Source organism: Somniosus microcephalus, chromosome 9, assembly GCF_052327205.1.
Source record: "Somniosus microcephalus isolate GS21.2 chromosome 9, FLI_Smic_1.0, whole genome shotgun sequence".
NCBI classification, from domain to species: Eukaryota; Metazoa; Chordata; class Chondrichthyes; order Squaliformes; family Somniosidae; genus Somniosus; species Somniosus microcephalus.
The window spans coordinates 71,038,735-71,058,392 of NC_140995.1; the positions used below are offsets into that span (position 1 = coordinate 71,038,735).

The following is a 19,658-nucleotide window of genomic DNA, read 5'->3' on the forward strand; positions in this document are numbered from 1 at the left end:
CATCCACCAGTGCAGCACTCCCTCAGTACTGCACTGGGAGTTGTCAGTCTAGATTCTGTGCTCAAGTCTATGGAGGAAGGTCTGACTCAGAAGCGAGAGTGCTACCCACTGAGCCACGGAGGACACCTTGGGACGTTCTGAGGACATGAATGGTGCTTACATCAATGCAAGTTCTTACTTCTTTCTTTCTAGTCTATTGCTGCTCTGTGCTCCGTGTACTTGACCTGTCACAAGACTCTAGTGCAGTTGGTATGTGATGTCACACATTATCTATTATATAATAAATTCAAATTAAAACATCCTACCTTGTAACATCGATATTTGTAAAGAAGGACAAGAATTATAGTCATTACAACAATAACACTGATCATTATTAATGTGTTGAGGATGGAGTTCAGGATACGCTGTCCAACTGAGTCAGTATCCTCCGTGAATGGGGTGTAGATTCTGTTGAGGAGAAAGTGGAAATGGAAGTTAATGGGGTTTAATTCATCCATAACAATTACAATTGGTGTCAGTTGTCCCTGGACAGCATTAACAACATCATCATTTATATAGCGCCTTTAATGTAGTGAAAGGTCCCAAGGCGCTTCACAGGAGCGTTATCAGACAAATTTTGACACCGAGCCACATAGAGATATTAGGACAGATGACCTAAAAGCTCGGTCAAAGGGGTTGGTTTTAAGGAGTGTCTTAAAGGAGGAAAGAGAGGTAGAGAGGCGGAGAGGTTTAGGGAGGGAATTCCAGAGCCTGGGGCTTAGGCAGCAGTGATAGAATGATGGATATACCTGCGGATTCAGGGAAGTTTTAGTACATTAAAGACACTATATAAATGCAAGTTGTTGTTGTAGTAATGAAAGATCTAAACTAGCAAAACTTGTGATACCTTCTACTGACACCATCAGACTAATAAGTGTCAACCATGGCTCAGTGGATAGCCCTCTTGGCTCTGAGTCAGAAGGTCGTGGGTTCAAGTCCCACTTCAGAGACGAGTGTACAAAAATCAAGGCTGACACTCCAGTGCAGTGTTAAGGGAGTGCTGCACTGTCGGAGGTACAGTCTATCGGATGAGACGTTAAAATAGAGTCTCCTCTCAGGTAGATGTAAAAGATCCCATAGCACTATTTCGAGTTGCAGGGTAATTCTCTCTGGTGTCTTGGACCAATATTTATCTCTCAATCAACATCACAAACAGATTATCTGGTCATTATCACATTGCTGTTTGTGGGAGCTTGCTGTGCGCAAATTGGCTGCCGCATTTCCTACATTACAACAGTGACTACACTTCAAAAGTACTTCATTGGATTGGGACGTCCGAGCTTGTGAAAGACGCTATCTTAAAGCAAGTCTTTCTTTGTTTCTTAATCAGCTAACCATGGGGTAGGGCTTCCTCTGGGTGAAGTGTAATAAATGGGGGCATAATCTCATTACACATGGCACACTTGGTGAGTCATTTGTATCAAACACAATATTTTGAAGAGTTACGCATTAAAGGCGCTGAAACCGGCAGTGTCTTTTCAGAGTCTCAATATTTCATGGGACTCAACACTCCCAGAGAACATTGGGGTTTACTGGACTGGAGGGGCTAAAACTGGAGCTGTTCCTGGGAAGGTTCAGACTGTCCAACAGGGCCTTGGAACTCCTTTCAGCTCTTTGGGAAAAATTCCATTTGAAACGAGCAGTTGTACTGTGCCCTGGGCTCTGTTTCCTCCAGAGTTCATCTGCCCCATCAGGCACTGAGAACCTGTTAAGGAGTGGTTGAGGTGAATAGCGTAGATGCATTTAGAATCATAGAATGGTTACAACACGGAAGGAGGCCATTCGGCCCGTCAAGCTAGTGCCGACTCTCAGCTAGTTCTACTCCCCTGCCCTTTCCCCGTACCCCTGCAATTTTTTTTCCTTCACATACTTATCCAACTCCCTTTTCAAAGATAAGATTGAATCTGCCTCCTCCACCCTTTCAGGCAGTGCATTCCAGATCTTAACCACTCGCTGCGTAAAAAAGTTTTTTCTTACGTCACCTTTGGTTCTTCTGCCAATCACATTAACTCTGTGTCCTCTGGTTCTCGACCCATCTGCCAATGTGAACAGTTTCCCTCTATCTACTCTGTCCAGACCCCTCATGATTTTGAACACCTCTATCAAATCTCCTCTCAATCTTCTCTGCTCCAAGGAGAACAACCCCAGCTTCTCCAGTCTATCAACATAACTGAAGTCCCTCATTCCTGGAATCATTCTCTTAAATCTTTTCTGCACCCTCTCTGAGGCCTTCATATCCTTCCCAGAATCTGGTGCCCAGAATTAGAGACAGTACTCCAGTTGGGGCCAAACCAGTGTTTTATACAGGTTCATTATAATTTCCACACTTCTGTACTTTATTCCTATTAATGAAGCCCAGGATCCCGTATGTCTTATTAACTGCTTTCTCAACCTGCCCTGCCACCTTCAACAATTTGTGCTCACATACCCCCAGGTCTCTCTGTTCGTGCACCCCCTTTAGGATCGCACCATTTAGTTTATATGTACTCTCCCCATTCTTTCTACCAAAATATATCACTTCACACTTTTGTGTTAAATTTCATCTGCCACGTGTCTGCCCATTTCACCAGCCTATGTTTTCCTGAAGTCTATCACTCTCCTGCTCACTATACTTCCAAGTTTTGTGTCATCTGCAAATTTTGAAATTGTGCCCTGTACGTCCAAGTCCAAGTCCAAGTCATTAATAAATATCAAGAAAAGCAGTGGTCCTGGAACCGACCCCTGGGAAACACCACTGAATACCTTCCTCCAGTCTGAAAAAACCATTCACCACTACTCTCTGTTTCCTCTCACTTAGACAATTTCATATCCATGCTGCCACTGTCCCTTTTATTCCATGGCCTTCAACTTTGCTGGCAACCCGATCATGTGGCATTTTGGCGAACGCCTTTTGGAAATCCATGTACACTACGTCAACCACATTACCCTCATCAACCCTCTGTTACCTCATCAAAAAACTTGATCCAAGTTGGTTAAACACGATTTGCCTTTAACAAATCCGTGCTGGCTTTCCTTAATTAATCCACACCTATCCAAGTGACTGTTAATTTTGTCCATGATTACTGTTTCTAAAAGCTTCCCCACTACCGAGGTTAAACTGACTGGCCTGTAATTGCTGGGTTTATCTTTACATCCTTTTTGAACAATGGTGTAACATTTGCAATTCTCCAGTCCTCTGGCACCACCCCCGTATCCAAGGAGGATTGGAATATTATGGCCAGTACCTCCACGATTTCTGCCCTCAATTCCCTTAGCATCCTTGGATGCATCCCATCCGCTCCTGGTGATTTATCTACTTTAAGTACAGCCAGCCTTTCTAATGACTCTTTATCAATTTTTATCCTATCAAGTGTCTCCACTACCTCCTCCTCCACTATGTCTATGGCAGCATCTTCTTCCTTGGTGAAGACAGATGCAAAGTACTCGTTTAGTACCTCAGCCATACCCTCTGCCTCCACGCATAGGTCTCCTTTTCGGTCCCTAATCGGCCTCACGCCTTCTCTTACTACCCTTTTACTATTTATATGCCTATAGAAGACTTTTGGATTACCTTTTATGTTGGCTGCCATTCTATTTTAACACCCTCTCTTTGCCCCTCTTATTTTCTTTTTCACTTCTCCTCTGACTTTTCTATATATAGCCTGATTCTCTGATGTATTTGTAACCTGACATCTGTCATATGCGCTCTTTTTCTGCTTCATCATATTCTCTAACTCTTTCGTCATCCAGGGAGCCCTGACTTTAGTTGACCTGCCTTTCCCCCTAGTGGGAATGTACCTCAACTGTACCTGAACTATTTCCCCTTTAAAGGCAACCCATTGTTCAATTAAGAGTTTTGCCTGCCAATTTAAGGGGAAGCTAGATGAACACTTGAGGGAGAAAGGAATAGAAGGTTATGCTGATAGGTTTAGATGAAGAGGGGTGGGAGGAGGTTTGTATGGAGCATAAACACTGGCATGGACTAGTTGGTTCGAATGGTCTGTTTCTGTGCTGGAAATACAATGTACACGTGCAAGGTTTGCCAGAGAGATCCTCAAATCTTTGCGAGACACTTACAGCTGCCCGTCCTTCTCCGTGTAGAAGCTGACTGACTTGATTGTCACCACCACCACCGCCATGCACAGAGTGACGGGCACAAACAGCATGATGACATGCTTCGCCCCATACTTCAGGATCAGTTCCTCCTCCTCCTCCTCCTCCTCTCCACCCGCAGCTCTGCTTACAGGCCTGCCCACTGTGCCTTCGCTCCCCTCCGCAGGATTTGCGGGCCGACTGGCTGCTGATCGGCGCTGTGCAGGAAAAACAACACAAGGCGCCATTAATACTTATGTTAAACTTGTATCGAACCTTGCTTGGACCACACTTAGAGCACTGTGCACAGTTCTGGTCTCCATATTATAAAAAGGATATAGAGGCACTGGAGAAGGTGCAAAAACAAGTTACAAGGATGATACCAGAACTGAGAGGATATAACTATCAGGAAAGATTGAACAGGCTGGAGTCCTTTTCTCTAGAAAAGAGAAGGCTGACGGGTGACCTGATAGAGGTCTTTAAAATTATGAAGGGTTTGATAGGGTAGACATAGAGAAGATGTTTCCCCTTGTGGGCGAGACCAGAACTAGGGGCCATCAATATAAGATAGTCACTAATAAATCCAGTAGGGAATTCAGGAGAAACTTCTTTACCCAGAGAGTGGTGCGAATGTGGAACTCGCTACTACAAGAAGTCGTTGAGGCGAATAGCATAGATGCATTTAAGGGGAGGCGAGATAAACACATGAGGGAGAAAGGAATAGACGGTTATGCTGATAGGGTGAGATGAAGAGTGGTGGGAGGAGGCACGTGTGGAGCATAAACATGGGCACAGACCAGTTGGGCCGAATGGGCTGTTTCTGTGCTGTACATTCTACGTAATTCTCTGTCATGTAATTCTATGTAATTTATGTAGTTCTGTGTAATACACCCACCCGCTATCAAAGCATAACTCGCACAAAACCTGGCAACAGCCCCGCAGCGGGTGCCTCGCTCCAACTTGTTGCGCGCTTACCCGATTAGTCTGTACGTCGGCGGAGCCAGGCGCACCATCCCCATCCCCATCCTGGTAGGAGGGCATGGCAGAGGCGTTGGCTGAGATCAGAGCCGTCCTCTCACTGTAGACTTCGTCTTCACTGTCCGATGAAATCATGAACGAGCTTTCTGCAAGTGCAAGTGGGTAACCTCAAAGACACTAGCCGGGTAACTCTGAAAAACATAAAGGCAATGTGTGTGAATGGATGGAGCACACTGCAGTTGTTACTCTGCTTCAATCAGGTGGGAGATCAGTGGTGAGAGTTACTCCTTTTATCTGTTACTCCTCTTCGATCGGTTCCCGTGGTGTGGCCGCATGGGGCGGTTCCCACGGTGAGGTGTTTTTTTTATCAATGTAACCACGATGTTACGGAGGTGGAAGTTGGCAGTCTTGGTGACGGGGAGGATGCGAGGTCAGATACTCAGTTTGGGTTCGATCAGGGTGCTGAGGCTGTGAACAGTCTGGTTGACGCTCAAACAGTTCCCGGGGAGGGGTATGGAGTGAGTGGTGAGGGTACAGTGTCTGTGGCTTGGGCCCTAAGAATATAGGCCCGTATTTTCCGATCCCTACAGCTTTGTACACACCTGTAGGAACCTCGCAAGTGCCGGTTTCAGGCATGCAAAGTGCATACGCTGAAAACCGGCACTTCCGATCTATCAAGAATCCTCTTAACAGATCGCACCCCTGCCCTGGAGAAGGGCCTCTGTGGGTGGAGAGTTCCACTTTCTGCAGAACCTCCGCCCACTGAAAACCCTTAAAAATCTTAAGCCTGGTAAATGCAGGCGTAAGGCCCACTTTTACCAACATAAGAGTTTAAAAAAGTAACCCCCACTCATTTATAATATAAAAATACTTTTAAAAAAGGTAAGTTTATTTTTAGCCCCGTATTAAATTTTGGTTTAAAATTTAATGTAATTTTAACTAATTAAAAAAAAATTATTTTAAATTTATTTTTTAATGTTTTGATGTGTTTTTTGCATGATCCCCATTCATACTTTTGACAGGTCTAACCTGAAGGGGGATTCCATTCATTCATTGGTTCCCCATGGCTCACATGATCCCAGGGACGCTTATGAACCACCTGCGCCCCTGGGATATCTGGGCCTCTGTGCACGCGCATCAGGCGAGGCCCAGGAGCTGAAAAGTCCGGACCTCTGGAGCCCTCAGATAAGGGCATAGATTTTTTCCAGATCGAAGGCATCCGCACGCAGGAAGCCTCCGATCAGAAAATACGGGCCATAGTTTCAATCTTCCCAACGTTTAACTGGTGGAAGTTATTGCTCATCCATGAATGGATGTGGGACAAGCAGTCTGACAGAACAAAGGCACGATACCTCTTGTACCCCTCTAGCAGACATTTCCCCAGGTACTTAGCCAAATCTCTCTTGAATTTGCTGATTCAATCAGCCTCCATTGACTCCCTTGACATTCCTGTCTGCACATTCACCACCCTCTGTGTAAAGTGGTTAAATCTTTCCACTCTCTCTCCTCTGAGTTTCAGGCTATTCCCTTTTGTTGTGGAATCACAGAATCATACAGCACAGGAGGAAGCCATTGGGCCCATCGTGCCTGCGATGGCTCTTTCAAAGAGCTATCCAATTAGTCCCACTCCCTGCTCTTTCCCCATAGCCCTGCAAACTTTTCCGTGTCAAGTATTCATCCAATTCCCTTTTGAAAGTTACTACTGAATCTACTTCCACCAGCCTTTCAAACAATGCATGCCAGATCACAACAACTCACTGCGTAAAAACAATTCTCCTCATCTCACCTCTGGTTCTTTTGCCAATTGTCATAAATCTGTCTCCTCTGGTTACTGCCAATGGAAACAGTTTCTCCTTATTTACTCTATCAACACCGCTCATGATTTTAAACACCTCTATTCAATCTCCCCTTAACCATCGCTGCTCTAAATAGAATGATCCCAGCTTCTCCAGACTCTCCAAGTATCCGAATCGGTTAATGTTTTCGACATATTGACGTTTATCATAGTAATGCCCTTTAGGATTAGGTGACCCCTCAGCTTTCTGCTCTCCAGTTTAAAACAGACATGTGAGCTTTCACTGAAGCATAGATTGCTTTGTGGCAGTAGGGAACTTGTGGTAGTCGATTCCTGAAAACAGCCCAAAGGGTTGCAAACTCTGGTTGGACATATGCCTGGAGATTTCATCACCTCCTGCTCCCACTGCTGAGCGCCCGACAAGTCCATCCGCGGGGCCCTCCGCCTTCCCGCAGCCAATCAGAAAGCAGAAAGACTCTTAATTACCCGATTGCGTGATGCTTGTCCATCAGTCCAACCACCGTTTCCCACCGCACCCCCCCAATATTTTTACAACTAATGTTGAAAGAAAATCAAAAACAAACATCGTTTCTTTTAAACGCCCCAATAATTTTCTTCCTTTTTTTTGCTGGCAGCAGTGTGTCCAGGACATTAATCTCCAATGTGTCCAGGACATTAATCCGGGAAAGGTTGGCAACCCAAAAAATTAGCCCCGCACAGTGACGACACCCCTTCATTAATAATAAAAACAGAAACTGCTGGAAATACTCAGCAGGTCAGGCAGTATCTGTGGAGAGAGAAACAGAGTTAACTTTTCAGGTCGATGACCCTTCGTCAGAACTGAAACCTTAACTCTGTTTCTCTCTCCTCGATGCTGCCTGACCTGCTGAGTGTTTCCAGCATTTTTTGTTTTTATTTCAGATTTCCAGCATCCGCAGTATTTTGCTTTTGTACTCCTTCATTAATGTTTAATTAATTCCCCTCTCAGTACCCCGCTGTACAGAGGAGAATTTAAACATCATTACAGCCCTCATTGAAAGTCTGATCTCTAACCTGCGAAAGCAACAGAAAATCAGTGACGCACGATCCAAATCACAGCCTGTAGTTTCCCTGGGTAAATGCTGGGTAGGTATACACGGCGAAGCCACCCCTGCAGCCTCTGGCCTACCTGCACACACTCATTTGGTTCCTATGGCTGTGTACAGGAGACGAGGAACTCCCAGAGCTCCGAAGGGCAGGAAACACTCGACTAAACTGTCGACACACGGAGCAGATTGGCCCGAGGCCCTCCCTCCCCTCCTCTCCCCCACTCCCCCTTTCTACTTGCCTAGTTGAAAGGAAGCCGAGGACGAGGTTTGTGATGCTCACAGAATATCTACCAAACAGACAGCCATTCTGCAGAGGAAAAGGTGAAAGAGAACAAGACGGGAAAAAGACAATCAGCTGATCCCAATCAAAACAAAGACCTTTCCCACAAGCCCCACATCTCATGAGAGTTGTCGTCACTCGGACGGGACTTGGCTGCAAGGAGTGCCTGTGACAGCGGAAATACTACCTCGCATGGCTCCGGAAGGAATTGCAGAAACACTCCAGGGAACGAAAAGGACTTGCATTTCTATAGCGCCTTTCACAATCTCAGGACGCCCCAAAGCGCTTTACAACCAATTAGGTACTTTTTTGAACTGTAGCCACTGATGTAATGCAGGAAACGTGACAACGAATTTGCACACAGCAAGCTCCCACAAACAGCAGTGTAATAATGACCAGGTAATCTGTTTTAGTGATGTTGATTGAGGGAGAAATATTGGCCAGGACACCGAGGAGAACTCCCCCCTGCTCATCTTCGAAATAGTGCCATGCGATCTTTTACGTTAAACTGAGGCCCCATCTGCTCTCTCAGGTTAACGTCTCATCCGAAAGACGGCACCTCCGACAGTGCAGCACTCTCATCAGTACTGACCCTCCGATAGTGCAGCACTCCCTCAGTACTGACCCTCTGACAGTGCAGCACTCCCTCAGTACTGCCCCTCCTACAGTGTAGCACTCCCTCAGTACTGCCCCTCCAACAGTGCAACACTCCCTCAGTACTGCCCCTCCTACAGTGCAGCACTCCATCAGTACTGACCCTCCGACAGTGCAGCACTCTCATCAGTACTGACCCTCCGACAGTGCAGCACTCCCTCAGTACTGCCCCTCCGACAGTGCAGCGCTCCCTCAGTACTGCCCCTCCTACAGTGTAGCACTCCCTCAGTACTGCCCCTCCGACAGTGCAGCACTCCCTCAGTACTGCCCCTCCGACAGTGCAGCACTCCCTCAGTACTGCCCCGCCGACAGTACAGCACTCCCTCAGTACTGACCCTCTGACAGTGCCGCACTGCCTCATTACTGACCCTCTGACAATGCAGCACTCCCTCAGTACTGACCCTCCATCGGTGGAGCACTGGCTCAGTACTGCCCTTCTGACAGTGCAGCACTCCCTCAGTACTGCCCCTCCAACAATGCAGCACTCTCTCAATACTGCCCCTCCGACAGTGCAGCACTCCCTCTGTACTGTCCCTCTGACAGTGCAGCACTCCCTCAGTACTGCCCCTCTGACTGCAGCACTCCCTCAATACTGACCCTCTGACAATGCAGCACTCCCTCAGTACTGACCCTCCATCGGTGGAGCACTGGCTCAGTACTGCCCTTCTGACAGTGCAGCACTCCCTCAGTACTGCCCCTCCAACAATGCAGCACTCTCTCAATACTGCCCCTCCGACAGTGCAGCACTCCCTCTGTACTGTCCCTCTGACAGTGCAGCACTCCCTCAGTACTGCCCCTCTGACAGTGCAGCACTCCCTCAATACTGACCCTTTGACAGTGCCGCACTCCCTCAGTACTGCCCCTCCGAGAGTGCAGCACTCCCTCAGTACTGACCCTCTGACAGATCAGCGCTTCCTTAGTACAGGGGTACTGACTTTCTGACAGTGGAGCTCTCTCTCAGTGCTGCCCCTCCGAAAGTGCATCACTCCCTCAGTACTCCTTTACACTGCAGCGCTCCCTCAGTACTGCCCCTCCGACAGCATCAATACTGACCCTCCGACACTGCAGCACTCCCTCAGTACTGCCCCTCCGACAGTGCAGCACTCCCTCAGTACTGCCCATCTGACAGTGCAGCGCTCCCTCAGTACTGACCCTCCAAAAGTGTCACACTCCCTCAGTATTAACCCTCCAACAGTGCAACACTCCCTCATTACTGAACCTCTGACAGTGGAGCACTCTCTCAGCGCTGATCTTCCGAAAGTGCAGCATTCCCTCAGTACTTCCCCTCCGACAGTGCAGAGCTCCCTCAGTACTTCTCCTCCGACAGTGCAGCGTTCCCTCGGTACTGCCGCTCCGACAGTGCAGCGCTCCCTCAGTACTCCTCCTCCGACAGTGCAGCGTTTCCTCAGTACTGCCCCTCCGACCGTGCAGCGCTCCCTCAGTACTTCTCCGACAGTGCAGCGTTCCCTCAATACTGCCCCTCCGACAGTGCAGCGCTCCCTCAGTACTGCCCTTCCGACAGTGCGGCACTGCCTCAGTACTGCCCCTCTGACAGATCAGCGATCCGTTAGTGCTGATCCTCTGACAGTGTAGCACTCCCTCAGTACTGCCTCTCCGACAATGAAGTGCTCCCGCAGTACTGCCCCTTCGACAGTGCAGCGATCCTACAGTACTGCCCCTCCGACAGTGCAGCCCCCACGCAGTACTTAACCTCCGACAGGGCGACGCTCCCTCAGTACTGACCCTTTGTCACTGGAGCACTCTCTCAGTGCTGCCCCTCCAAAAGTGCGGCACTCACTCAGTACTGCCCCTCCGACAGTGCAGCACTGGCTCAGTACTGCCCCTCCAACAGTGCAGCGCTCCCTCAGTACTGCCCCTCTGACCGTGCAACGCTACCTCAGTACTGAACTTCCGACAGTGCAGCGCTCCCACAGTACTACCCTCCGACAGTGCAGCACTCCCTCAGTTCTGCCCCTCCGACAGTGCAGCACTCCCTCAGTTCTGCCCCTCCGACAGTGCAGCACTCCCTCAGTACTGCCCATCTGACAGTGCAGCACTCCCTCAGTACTGACCCTCTGACAGTGCATCGCTCCCTCAGTACTGCCCCACTGACAGTGCAGTACTCCCTCACTACTGACGTTCTGACAGTGCAGCACTCCCTCAGTACTGCTACTCCGTCAGTGCAGCTCTCTCTCAGTACTGCCCCTCTGACAGTGCAGCGCTCTCTCAGTACTGACCCTCTGACAGTGCAGCACTTCCTCAGTACTAACTCTGCAACAGTGCAGCATTCCCTCAGTACTGCTACTCTGACAGTGCAGCGTTCCCTCACTACTGACCCTCGGACAGTGCAGCGCTCCCTCAGTACTGCCCCTCTGACATTGCAGCACTCCCTCAGTACTGCCCCTCCGACACTGCAGCGCTCCCTCAGTACTGATCCTCTGACGTTGCAGCACTCCCACAGTACTTCTCCTTGGACACTGCAGCGCTCCCTCAGTACTGCCCCTCCGACAGTGCATCACTCCCTCAGTACTTCTCCTCCAACACTGCAGCGCTCCCTCAGTACTTACCCTCCGAAAGTACATCACTCCCACAGTACTTCTCCTCCGACACTGCAGCGCTCCCTCAGTACTGCCCTTCCAACAGTGCATCACTCCCTCCCACAGCGTCGGCGGGAAACTCGAGCGGCAGAGCGGGTCTATAAAAGGCCCCAGAGACCAGGTAAGGCCTCACAGCGTCGGCGGGAATCCTGAGCGGCAGAGCGGGGCTATAAAAGTCCCAGAGACCAGGTAAGGCCTCACAGCGTCGGCGGGAATCTCGAGCGGCAGAGCGGGGCTATAAAAGCCCCAGAGACCAGGTAAGGCCTCACAGCGTCGGCGGGAATCCTGAGCGGCAGAGCGGGGCTATAAAAGTCCCAGAGACCAGGTAAGGCCTCAGTGCGTCGGCGGGAACTCAGCGGCAGCAGCGGGGCTATAAAAGTCCCAGAGACCAGGTAAGGCCTCAGAGCGTCGGCGGGTGTTTCAGCGGCAGCAGCGGGGCTATAAAAGGCCCAGAGACCAGGTAAGGCCTCACAGTGTCGGCGGGTGTTTCAGCGGCAGCAGCGGGGCTATAAAGGTCCCAGAGACCAGGTAGGGCCTCACAGCGTCGGCGGGAATCTCGAGCGGCAGAGCGGGGCTATAAAAGCCCCAGAGACCAGGTAAGGCCTCACAGCGTCGGCGGGAATCCTGAGCGGCAGAGCGGGGCTATAAAAGTCCCAGAGACCAGGTAAGGCCTCACAGCATCGGCGGGAATCTCGAGCTGCAGAGCGGGGCTATAAAAGCCCCAGAGACCAGGTAAGGCCTCACAGCGTCGGCGGGAATCCTGAGCGGCAGAGCGGGGCTATAAAAGTCCCAGAGACCAGGTAAGGCCTCAGTGCGTCGGCGGGTGTTTCAGCGGCAGCAGCGGGGCTATAAAAGGCCCAGAGACCAGGTAAGGCTCTCCAATCTCCAGTCTGGGAAGGAGAGAGGGAAGGAGAGAGGTAAAAAGTAATCCAAGTGTGACGTCACCAGAAAGCGGGTAAGTGATTGGTTGGTAAGTATTTCTCTCTTTTTAAGCTTAAATCTCTTTGGTTTATAGTTTCTAAGGTGTGATATTCACCATCTAAAATCGGGGCAGAGGGTATTTAAGAATAATAATAAATTTAATTAATTACATAGAATGGGAGATCAGGTGATGTGTTGCTGCTGCAATATGTGGGAGCTGGTGGACACCATTGATGTAAACGGTGATCACATTTGCAGTAAGTGTTGGCTGCTCGAGGAATTCCGGCTCCGTGTTGAAGAGCTGGAGTCTGAGCTTCAAACACTGAGACACATCAGGGAGGGGGAGAGTTACCTGGACTCTGTATCACGAGGTATTCACACCAATTAGATTAATTAATTCAGATGTAGTCCGTGGCCAGGGTCAGGATGGTGTGACTAGAAGTGAGGTAGGTACGGGGATCCAGGAGGTAGTGTTGGAGGAGCCGCAGCCCTTGCACTTGTCCAACAGGTTCGAGGCTCTTACTCCCTGTGAGGATGGGAACAGGGACTGCGGGGAGGATGAGCAACCTGGCCACAGCACCGTGGAGCGGGGGGCCATTCGGGTGGGGGGAGTTAAAAGAAATGTTGTAGTGGTAGGGGATAGTATCGTTAGGGGGATAGATAGAGTTCTTTGCAGCCGAGAGCGAGAGTCCCGAAGGCTGTGTTGCCTGCCCGGTGCCAGGGTTAAGGACATCTCCTCTGGACTGGAGAGAAACTTGGAGTGGGAGGGGGAGGATCCAGTTGTCGTGGTCCATGTTGGTACCAACGACATAGATAGGACAAGGAAGGAGGTTCTGCTGAGGGAGTTTGAGCAGCTAGGGGCCAAATTAAAAAGCAGAACCACAAGGGTAATAATTACCTGAGCCACGAGCGAATTTGGCTAGGACAAATAAAATTAGAGAGTTAAATGCATGGCTCAAAGACTGGTGTGGGAGAAATGGGTTTTGCTTCCTGGGACACTGGCACCAGTACTGGGGCAGGAGGGAGCTGTTCCGTTGGGACGGGCTTCACTTGGCCAGTGCTGGGACTAGAGTCCTGGCGGATCATATAACTAGGGCTGTAGAGAGGGCTTTAAACTAACTAGTGGGGGGGAGGTTCCTAGAGAGCAAATAATAAAAATGACAACAGAGAAGGTCATAGACTTAGGTAGCAGTGGGGAAATTAAAAACCAGAGCGTGTCAGGAAGGGGCAGAAGGTATGGAGTAAAAGGTAAAGTAATAAAAAGGGCAACAGCAGGAACTAAGTGTCACAAAACATCTTTGAAAGTTCGCTATCTGAATGCACGTAGCATTCGTAACAAAATAGACGAGTTAATGGCACAAATAACTACATATGGGTATGATCTTGTGGCCATTACAGAAACATGGCTGCAGGGTGACAATGCCTGGGAATTAAACATACCAGGTTATTTAACGATCAGGAAGGACAGGCAGGAAGGAAGGGGAGGTGGGGTGGCTATGTTAATAAAGGAAGGAATCACTGTAATACAGAGAAATGATATTGGGTCAAAAGATCAGGATAATGAAACAGTTTGGGTGGAGGTAAGGAATAATAAGGGGAAAAAAACACTAGTGGGCATAGTGGGCCTCCGAACAGTGGCAACTCTGTTGGACGGAGTATCAATCAGGAAATAGTTGAGGCTTGTAATAAGGGAACATCTATAATTATGGGGGATTTTAACTATCATATTAATTGGACAAATCAAATTGGGCAGGGCTGCCTTGAGGATGAGTTCATTGAGTGTATTAGGGATGGGTTTCTTGAGCAGTATGTAACTGAACCGACCAGGGGGCAAGCAACCTTAGATCTGGCCCTGTGTAACGAGACAGGATTAATTAAAAATGTCCCAGTAAAGGATCCCCTTGGAATGAGTGACCATAACATGGTTGAATTCCATATTCAATTAGAGGGTGAGAAGGTTGGATCTCAAACAAGCGTGCTAAGCTTGAATAAAGGAGACTATGAAGGTATGAGAGCGGAATTGAGTAGAGTGGATTGGGAAAATAGATTAAAGGGTAAGACGATACATGATCAGTGGTGTACATTTAAGGAGTTATTTTGCAACTTCCAAAAAAAATATATTCCACTGAGAAGAAAAGGGTGTAAAAGAAAAGACAGCCATCCGTGGCTAAGTAAAGAAATTAAGGATAGTATTCGACTAAAAACAAGGGCATATAAGGTAGCCAAATCTAGTGGGAGGATAGAGGATTGGGAAAACTTTAAAAGACAGCAAAAAATAACAAAAAGATTGATTAAGAAAGGGAAGATAGATTATGAAAGTAAATTAGCAAAAAATATAAAAACAGATAGTAAGAGTTTTTATAGTTATATAAAAAGAAAAAGGATGGCTGAAGTAAATGTTGGTCCCTTAGAGGATGAGACCGGGAAATTAATGGTGAGAAATATGAAGATGGCAAAAACACTGAATGAATATTTTATATCAGTCTTTACAGTAGAAGACACTAAGAATATCCCAACACTGGACAAACAGGGGGCTAAAGGGGGGGAGGAGCTAAACACGATCAAAATCACTAAGGAAGTGGTACTCGGTAAAATAATGGGACTCAAGGCGGATAAATCACCTGGACCTGATGGCTTACATCCTAGGGTCTTGAGGGAAGTGGCGGTAGGGATTGTGGATGCATTGGTAATCATTTTCCAAAACTCCCTGGACTCGGCAAAGGTCCCGGCAGACTGGAAAACTGCTAATGTAACACCCTTATTTAAAAAGGGCAGTAGACAGAAGGCTGGAAACTATAGACCGGTTAGCCTAACGTCTGTGGTAGGTAAAATTTTGGAGTCCATTATTAAGGAGACAGTAACAGGACATTTGGATAATCACAATTTAATAGGACAAAGTCAGCATGGTTTTATGAAGGGGAAGTCATGTTTGACAAATTTTCTGGAGTTCTTTGAGGAAGTAACATATAGGGTGGATAAAGGGGAACCAGTGGACGTAGTGTATTTAGACTTCCAAAAGGCATTTGACAAGGTGCCACACAAAAGATTATTACTTAAGATAAAAAATCACGGGATTGGGGGTAATATTCTGGCATGGATAGAGGATTGGCTATCTAACAGAAGGCAGAGAGTTGGGATAAATGGTTCATTCTCAGACTGGCAATCAGTAACTAGTGGTGTTCCGCAGGGGTCAATGCTGGGTCCCCAACTCTTTACAATCTATATTAACGATTTGGAGGAGGGGACCGAGTGTAACATATCAAAGTTTGCAGATGATACTAAGATGGGAGGGAAAGTAGTGAGTGAGGAGGACATAAAAAACCTGCAAGGGGACATAGACAGGCTAAGTAAGTGGGCAGAGATTTGGCAGATGGAATACAATACTGGAAAGTGTGAGGTTATGCACTTTGGCAGGAAAAATCGTAGAGCAAGTTATTATCTTAATGGCAAGAAACTGGAAAGTACTGAAGTACAAAGGGATCTGGGGGTCCTGGTGCACGAAACTCAAAAGGTTAGTATGCAGGTGCAGCAAGTGATTAAGAAGGCCAATGAAATGTTGGCTTTCATTGCTAGGGGAATAGAATATAAAAATAGGGAGGTATTGCTTCAGTTCACTCGGTTAATCCCGGGGATGAGGGGATGGACATATGAGGAGAGGTTGAGTAGATTGGGACTCTACTCATTGGAGTTCAGAAGAATGAGAGGCGATCTTATTGAAACATATAAGATTGTGAAGGGGTTGGATCGGGTGGATGCGGGGAAGATGTTCCCGATGATGGGTGAAACTAGAACTAGGGGGCATAGTCTTAGAATAAGGGGCTGCTCTTTCAAAACTGAGATGAGGAGGAACTACTTCACTCAGAGGGTGGTAGGTCCATGGAATATGCTGCCCCAAAAAGCTGTAGAAGCTACATCATTACATAAATTTAAAACAGAAATAGACAGTTTCCTAGAAGTAAAGGGAATTAAGGGTTACGGGGAGCGGGCAGGAATTTGGACATGAGTCTAGGTCCGGATCGGTCATGGCCCTGTGGGTAGCGGAGCGGGCCCAGGGGCCGTGTAGCCTGATCCTACTCCTATTTCATGTGTCTAATTCTGTTAGATTCAGGAGATGGTTCTGCGATAGTGGATTGGCGGTTAGGATCAGATCAGCCATGATCTTATTGAATGGCGGAGCAGGCTCGAGGGGCCGATTGGCCTACTCCTGCTCCTATTTCTTATGTTCTTATGTACTTCTCCTCCGACACTGCAGTGCTCCCTCAGTACTGACCCTCTGACAGTGCAGCACTGCCTCAGTACTGCCCCTCCGACAGCGGAGTGCTCCCTCAGTACTGCCCCTCTGACAGTGCAGCGCTCCCTCAGTACTCACCCTCTCAGCACACATTCTGTACTGCCCCTCTGACAGTGCAGCACTCCCTCAGTACTGTCACTCCGTCAGTGCAGCTCTCTCTCAGTACTGCCCCTCTCACAGTGCAGTGCTCTCTCAGTATTGACCTTCTGACAGTGCAGCACTCTCTCAGTACTGACCCTCCGACAGTGCAGCACCCCCTCAGTACTACCCCTCCGACAATGCAGCGCTCCCTCAGTACTGACCTTCTGACAGTGAGGCCCTCCCTCAGTACTGCCCCTCTGACAGTGCAGCACTCTCAGTACTGACCTTCTGACAGTACAGCACTTCCTCAGTACTGCCCCTCCGACAATGCAGCGTTCCCTCAGTACTGACCCTCTGACAGTGCGGCACTCCCTCAGTACTGATGCCCTGACAGTGCAGAGCTCCCAGAGTACTGCCCCTCGAACAGTGCGGCAGTGCCTCAGTACTGCCCCGCTGACAGTGCAATGCTCCCTCATTACTGCACCTCCATCAGTGCAGCTCTCTCTCAGTACTGCCACTCTGACAGTGCAGCGCACCCTCAGTACTGACCCTCTCACAGTGCAGCACTCCCTCAGTACTGCCACTCCGTCAGTGCAGCTCTCTCTCAGTACTGCCCCTCTGACAGTGCAGTGCTCCCTCAGTACTGACCCTCTGACAGTGCAGCACTTCCTCAGTACTAACTCTCCAACAGTGCAGCACCCCCTTAGTACAGCCCTTCTGACAGTGCAGCACTCCCTCAGAACTGACCCTCTGACAGTGTAGCACTCCCTCAGAACTGACCCTCTGACAGTGTAGCTCTCCCTCATTACTGCCACTCCGTCAGTGCTGCTCTCTCTCAGTACTGACCCTCTGACAGTGCAGCATTCCCTCAGTACTGCCCTTCCAACAGTGCAGCACTTCCTCAGTACTGACCCTCCGACAGTGCAACACTCCCTCATTACAGCCCTCCAACAGTGCGGCAGTGCCTCAGTACTACCCCGCCGACAGTGCAATGCTCCTCATTACTGCCACTCCGTCAATGCAGCTCTCTCTCAGTACTGCCCCTCAGACAGTGCAGCGCTCGCTCAGTACTGCCCCTCTCACAGTGCTGCTCTCTCAGTACTGCTCCTCCAACAATGCAGCACTCCCTCAGTACTGACCCTCCGACAGTGCAGCACTGCCTCAGTACTGCCCCTCCGACAGTGCAGCGCTCCCTCAGTACTGCCCCTCCGACAGTGCAGCGCTCCCTCAGTACTGCCCCTCTGACAGTGCAGCGCTCCCTCAGTACTGACCCTCTCAGCACACACTCAGTACTGCCCCTCTGACAGTGCAGCGCTCCCTCAGTACTGTCACTCCATCAGTGCAGCTCTCTCTCAGTACTGCCCCTCTCACAGTGCAGTGCTCTCTCAGTATTGGCCTTCTGACAGTGCAGCACTCTCTCAGTACCACCCTTCCGACAGTGCACCACTCCCTCAGTACTGACCCTCCAACAGTGCAGCACCCCTTCAGTACTGCCCCTCCGACAACGCAGCGCTCCCCCGGTACTGACCCTCTGACAGTGAGGCCCTCCCTCAGCACTGACCCTCTGACAGTGCAGCGCTCCCAGAGTACTGCCCCTCTGACAGTGTAAAAGTCCTAGCCCTTTTCAGGCTTCCCCAGATCAGACATACTCCCCAGACGTTCACCTTCAACTAAAGTTAGAGATAGCCGAATTCTATAAGACGCTTAAATGGGTCTAAAGGTTCAGGCTATCTCTCCCTAAAGGAAAGGAACGACTGAAGATGTTACCGTCCTCCGGATAGCACTTTTAATAAGTTTAACTAGACTGTAACCTTCCGGATATTATGAGGGTCCGGAATAACCCCCAGAATTCTGCAACTCCTTACAAAAGAGTGTACAGAAATTGGGTTCACGAGTTTATACAGATATACTCTGTGAGACAATTCTAAAAATATATAGATTTATTTAAGAGCCGACATTCATTTAACAGCTGTTCAGTCAGTCGCAACATTAACAATTCAAAATACAAATAGCTTACATTTCTTATTTCTCAGAGATCCTTATTTTCAAATCTTTACTTAGTTACATTTCTACATTTCTTACTTATTTCTAAATCCAGAACATCCACCAAAATCAAATAGCTTGATCACCCGAGACTCAAAGTTAAAAACTTACAGAGCGTGCCTGTGAAGTTGAGAAACGCTTGCCCGTTCAGCGACTTCTGACTTTCTGTTTAAAAGCTCTTATTTTTATACTGTGGCGTACCGATCACAGAAAGGACACAATCCGCTTTTCGGTCCGTAGACTATAAATCAGGCGTCATGCCTTTAAGAAGGATCACACCTTTAAGAAACTCGATCTGCAACATAGTTAAGCCCAGAGCGGGGGAGGAGCAGTCGAAGCTGTGGACTGATGAAAGGCAGTCGGACTTGGTGTAGTCTCTGACGCCATTTTGTGTTCAACATGTAGCCTCAACAATTAAACCTTTTCTGTTGAACCTCTCCGAGTTCAGTATTTTTTGCTAGGAGTACGTAGACTCCTACAATACCCTTTTTTGAATGATATATTCTTTGACATTTCCTGCTGATGTAAGCTAATTATCTCTAAGTTATTCTTTCTGTTGACTTCTTTCTATTCTTACTGTCAACTCAGCTGGCCACTCTCAGACTTCTGTCTCTACCTTTAGGTGTTCAATAGTTATCATAAAAACAATATGACAGCAGTCTTTATTTGGTGCCATTCTTATTGAAGTTCTTTCATTCAATTTTTAATATTGGCTTAACTGGTTTTAGCAGACGTTGTGACTCTGTGGTGTTCCAAGTTCAATACAAAAACAATGTAATTGCTTGGTGCATCTATTGAAGTCATATCTTCAAAGTGTTCT

The 19,658-nt window shown here is 48.4% G+C and overlaps 1 protein-coding gene across 4 annotated transcripts in view; it reads right to left on the reverse strand.

The window, feature by feature from the left end:
- Positions 1–8,365, reverse strand: part of psen2 (presenilin 2) — a 191,022-nt gene extending 182,657 nt beyond the window's left edge. The window contains exons 1-4 of one of the 4 annotated variants that reach the window (XM_085996751.1): positions 8,211–8,365; positions 5,086–5,279; positions 4,096–4,328; positions 306–447 (exon numbers count right to left, since the gene is read on the reverse strand). In XM_085996751.1, coding sequence (XP_085852877.1) covers positions 306–447; positions 4,096–4,328; positions 5,086–5,223 — 513 coding nt within the window. In that variant the 5' untranslated portion in view covers positions 5,224–5,279; positions 8,211–8,365. Of the gene's footprint in view, positions 1–305; positions 448–4,095; positions 4,329–5,085; positions 5,280–7,936; positions 8,157–8,210 lie in introns of those variants that run through there. The other 3 variants (XM_085996748.1, XM_085996749.1, XM_085996750.1) reach the window with 3 other exon arrangements.
- Between the last annotated feature and the right edge of the window lie 11,293 nt (positions 8,366–19,658).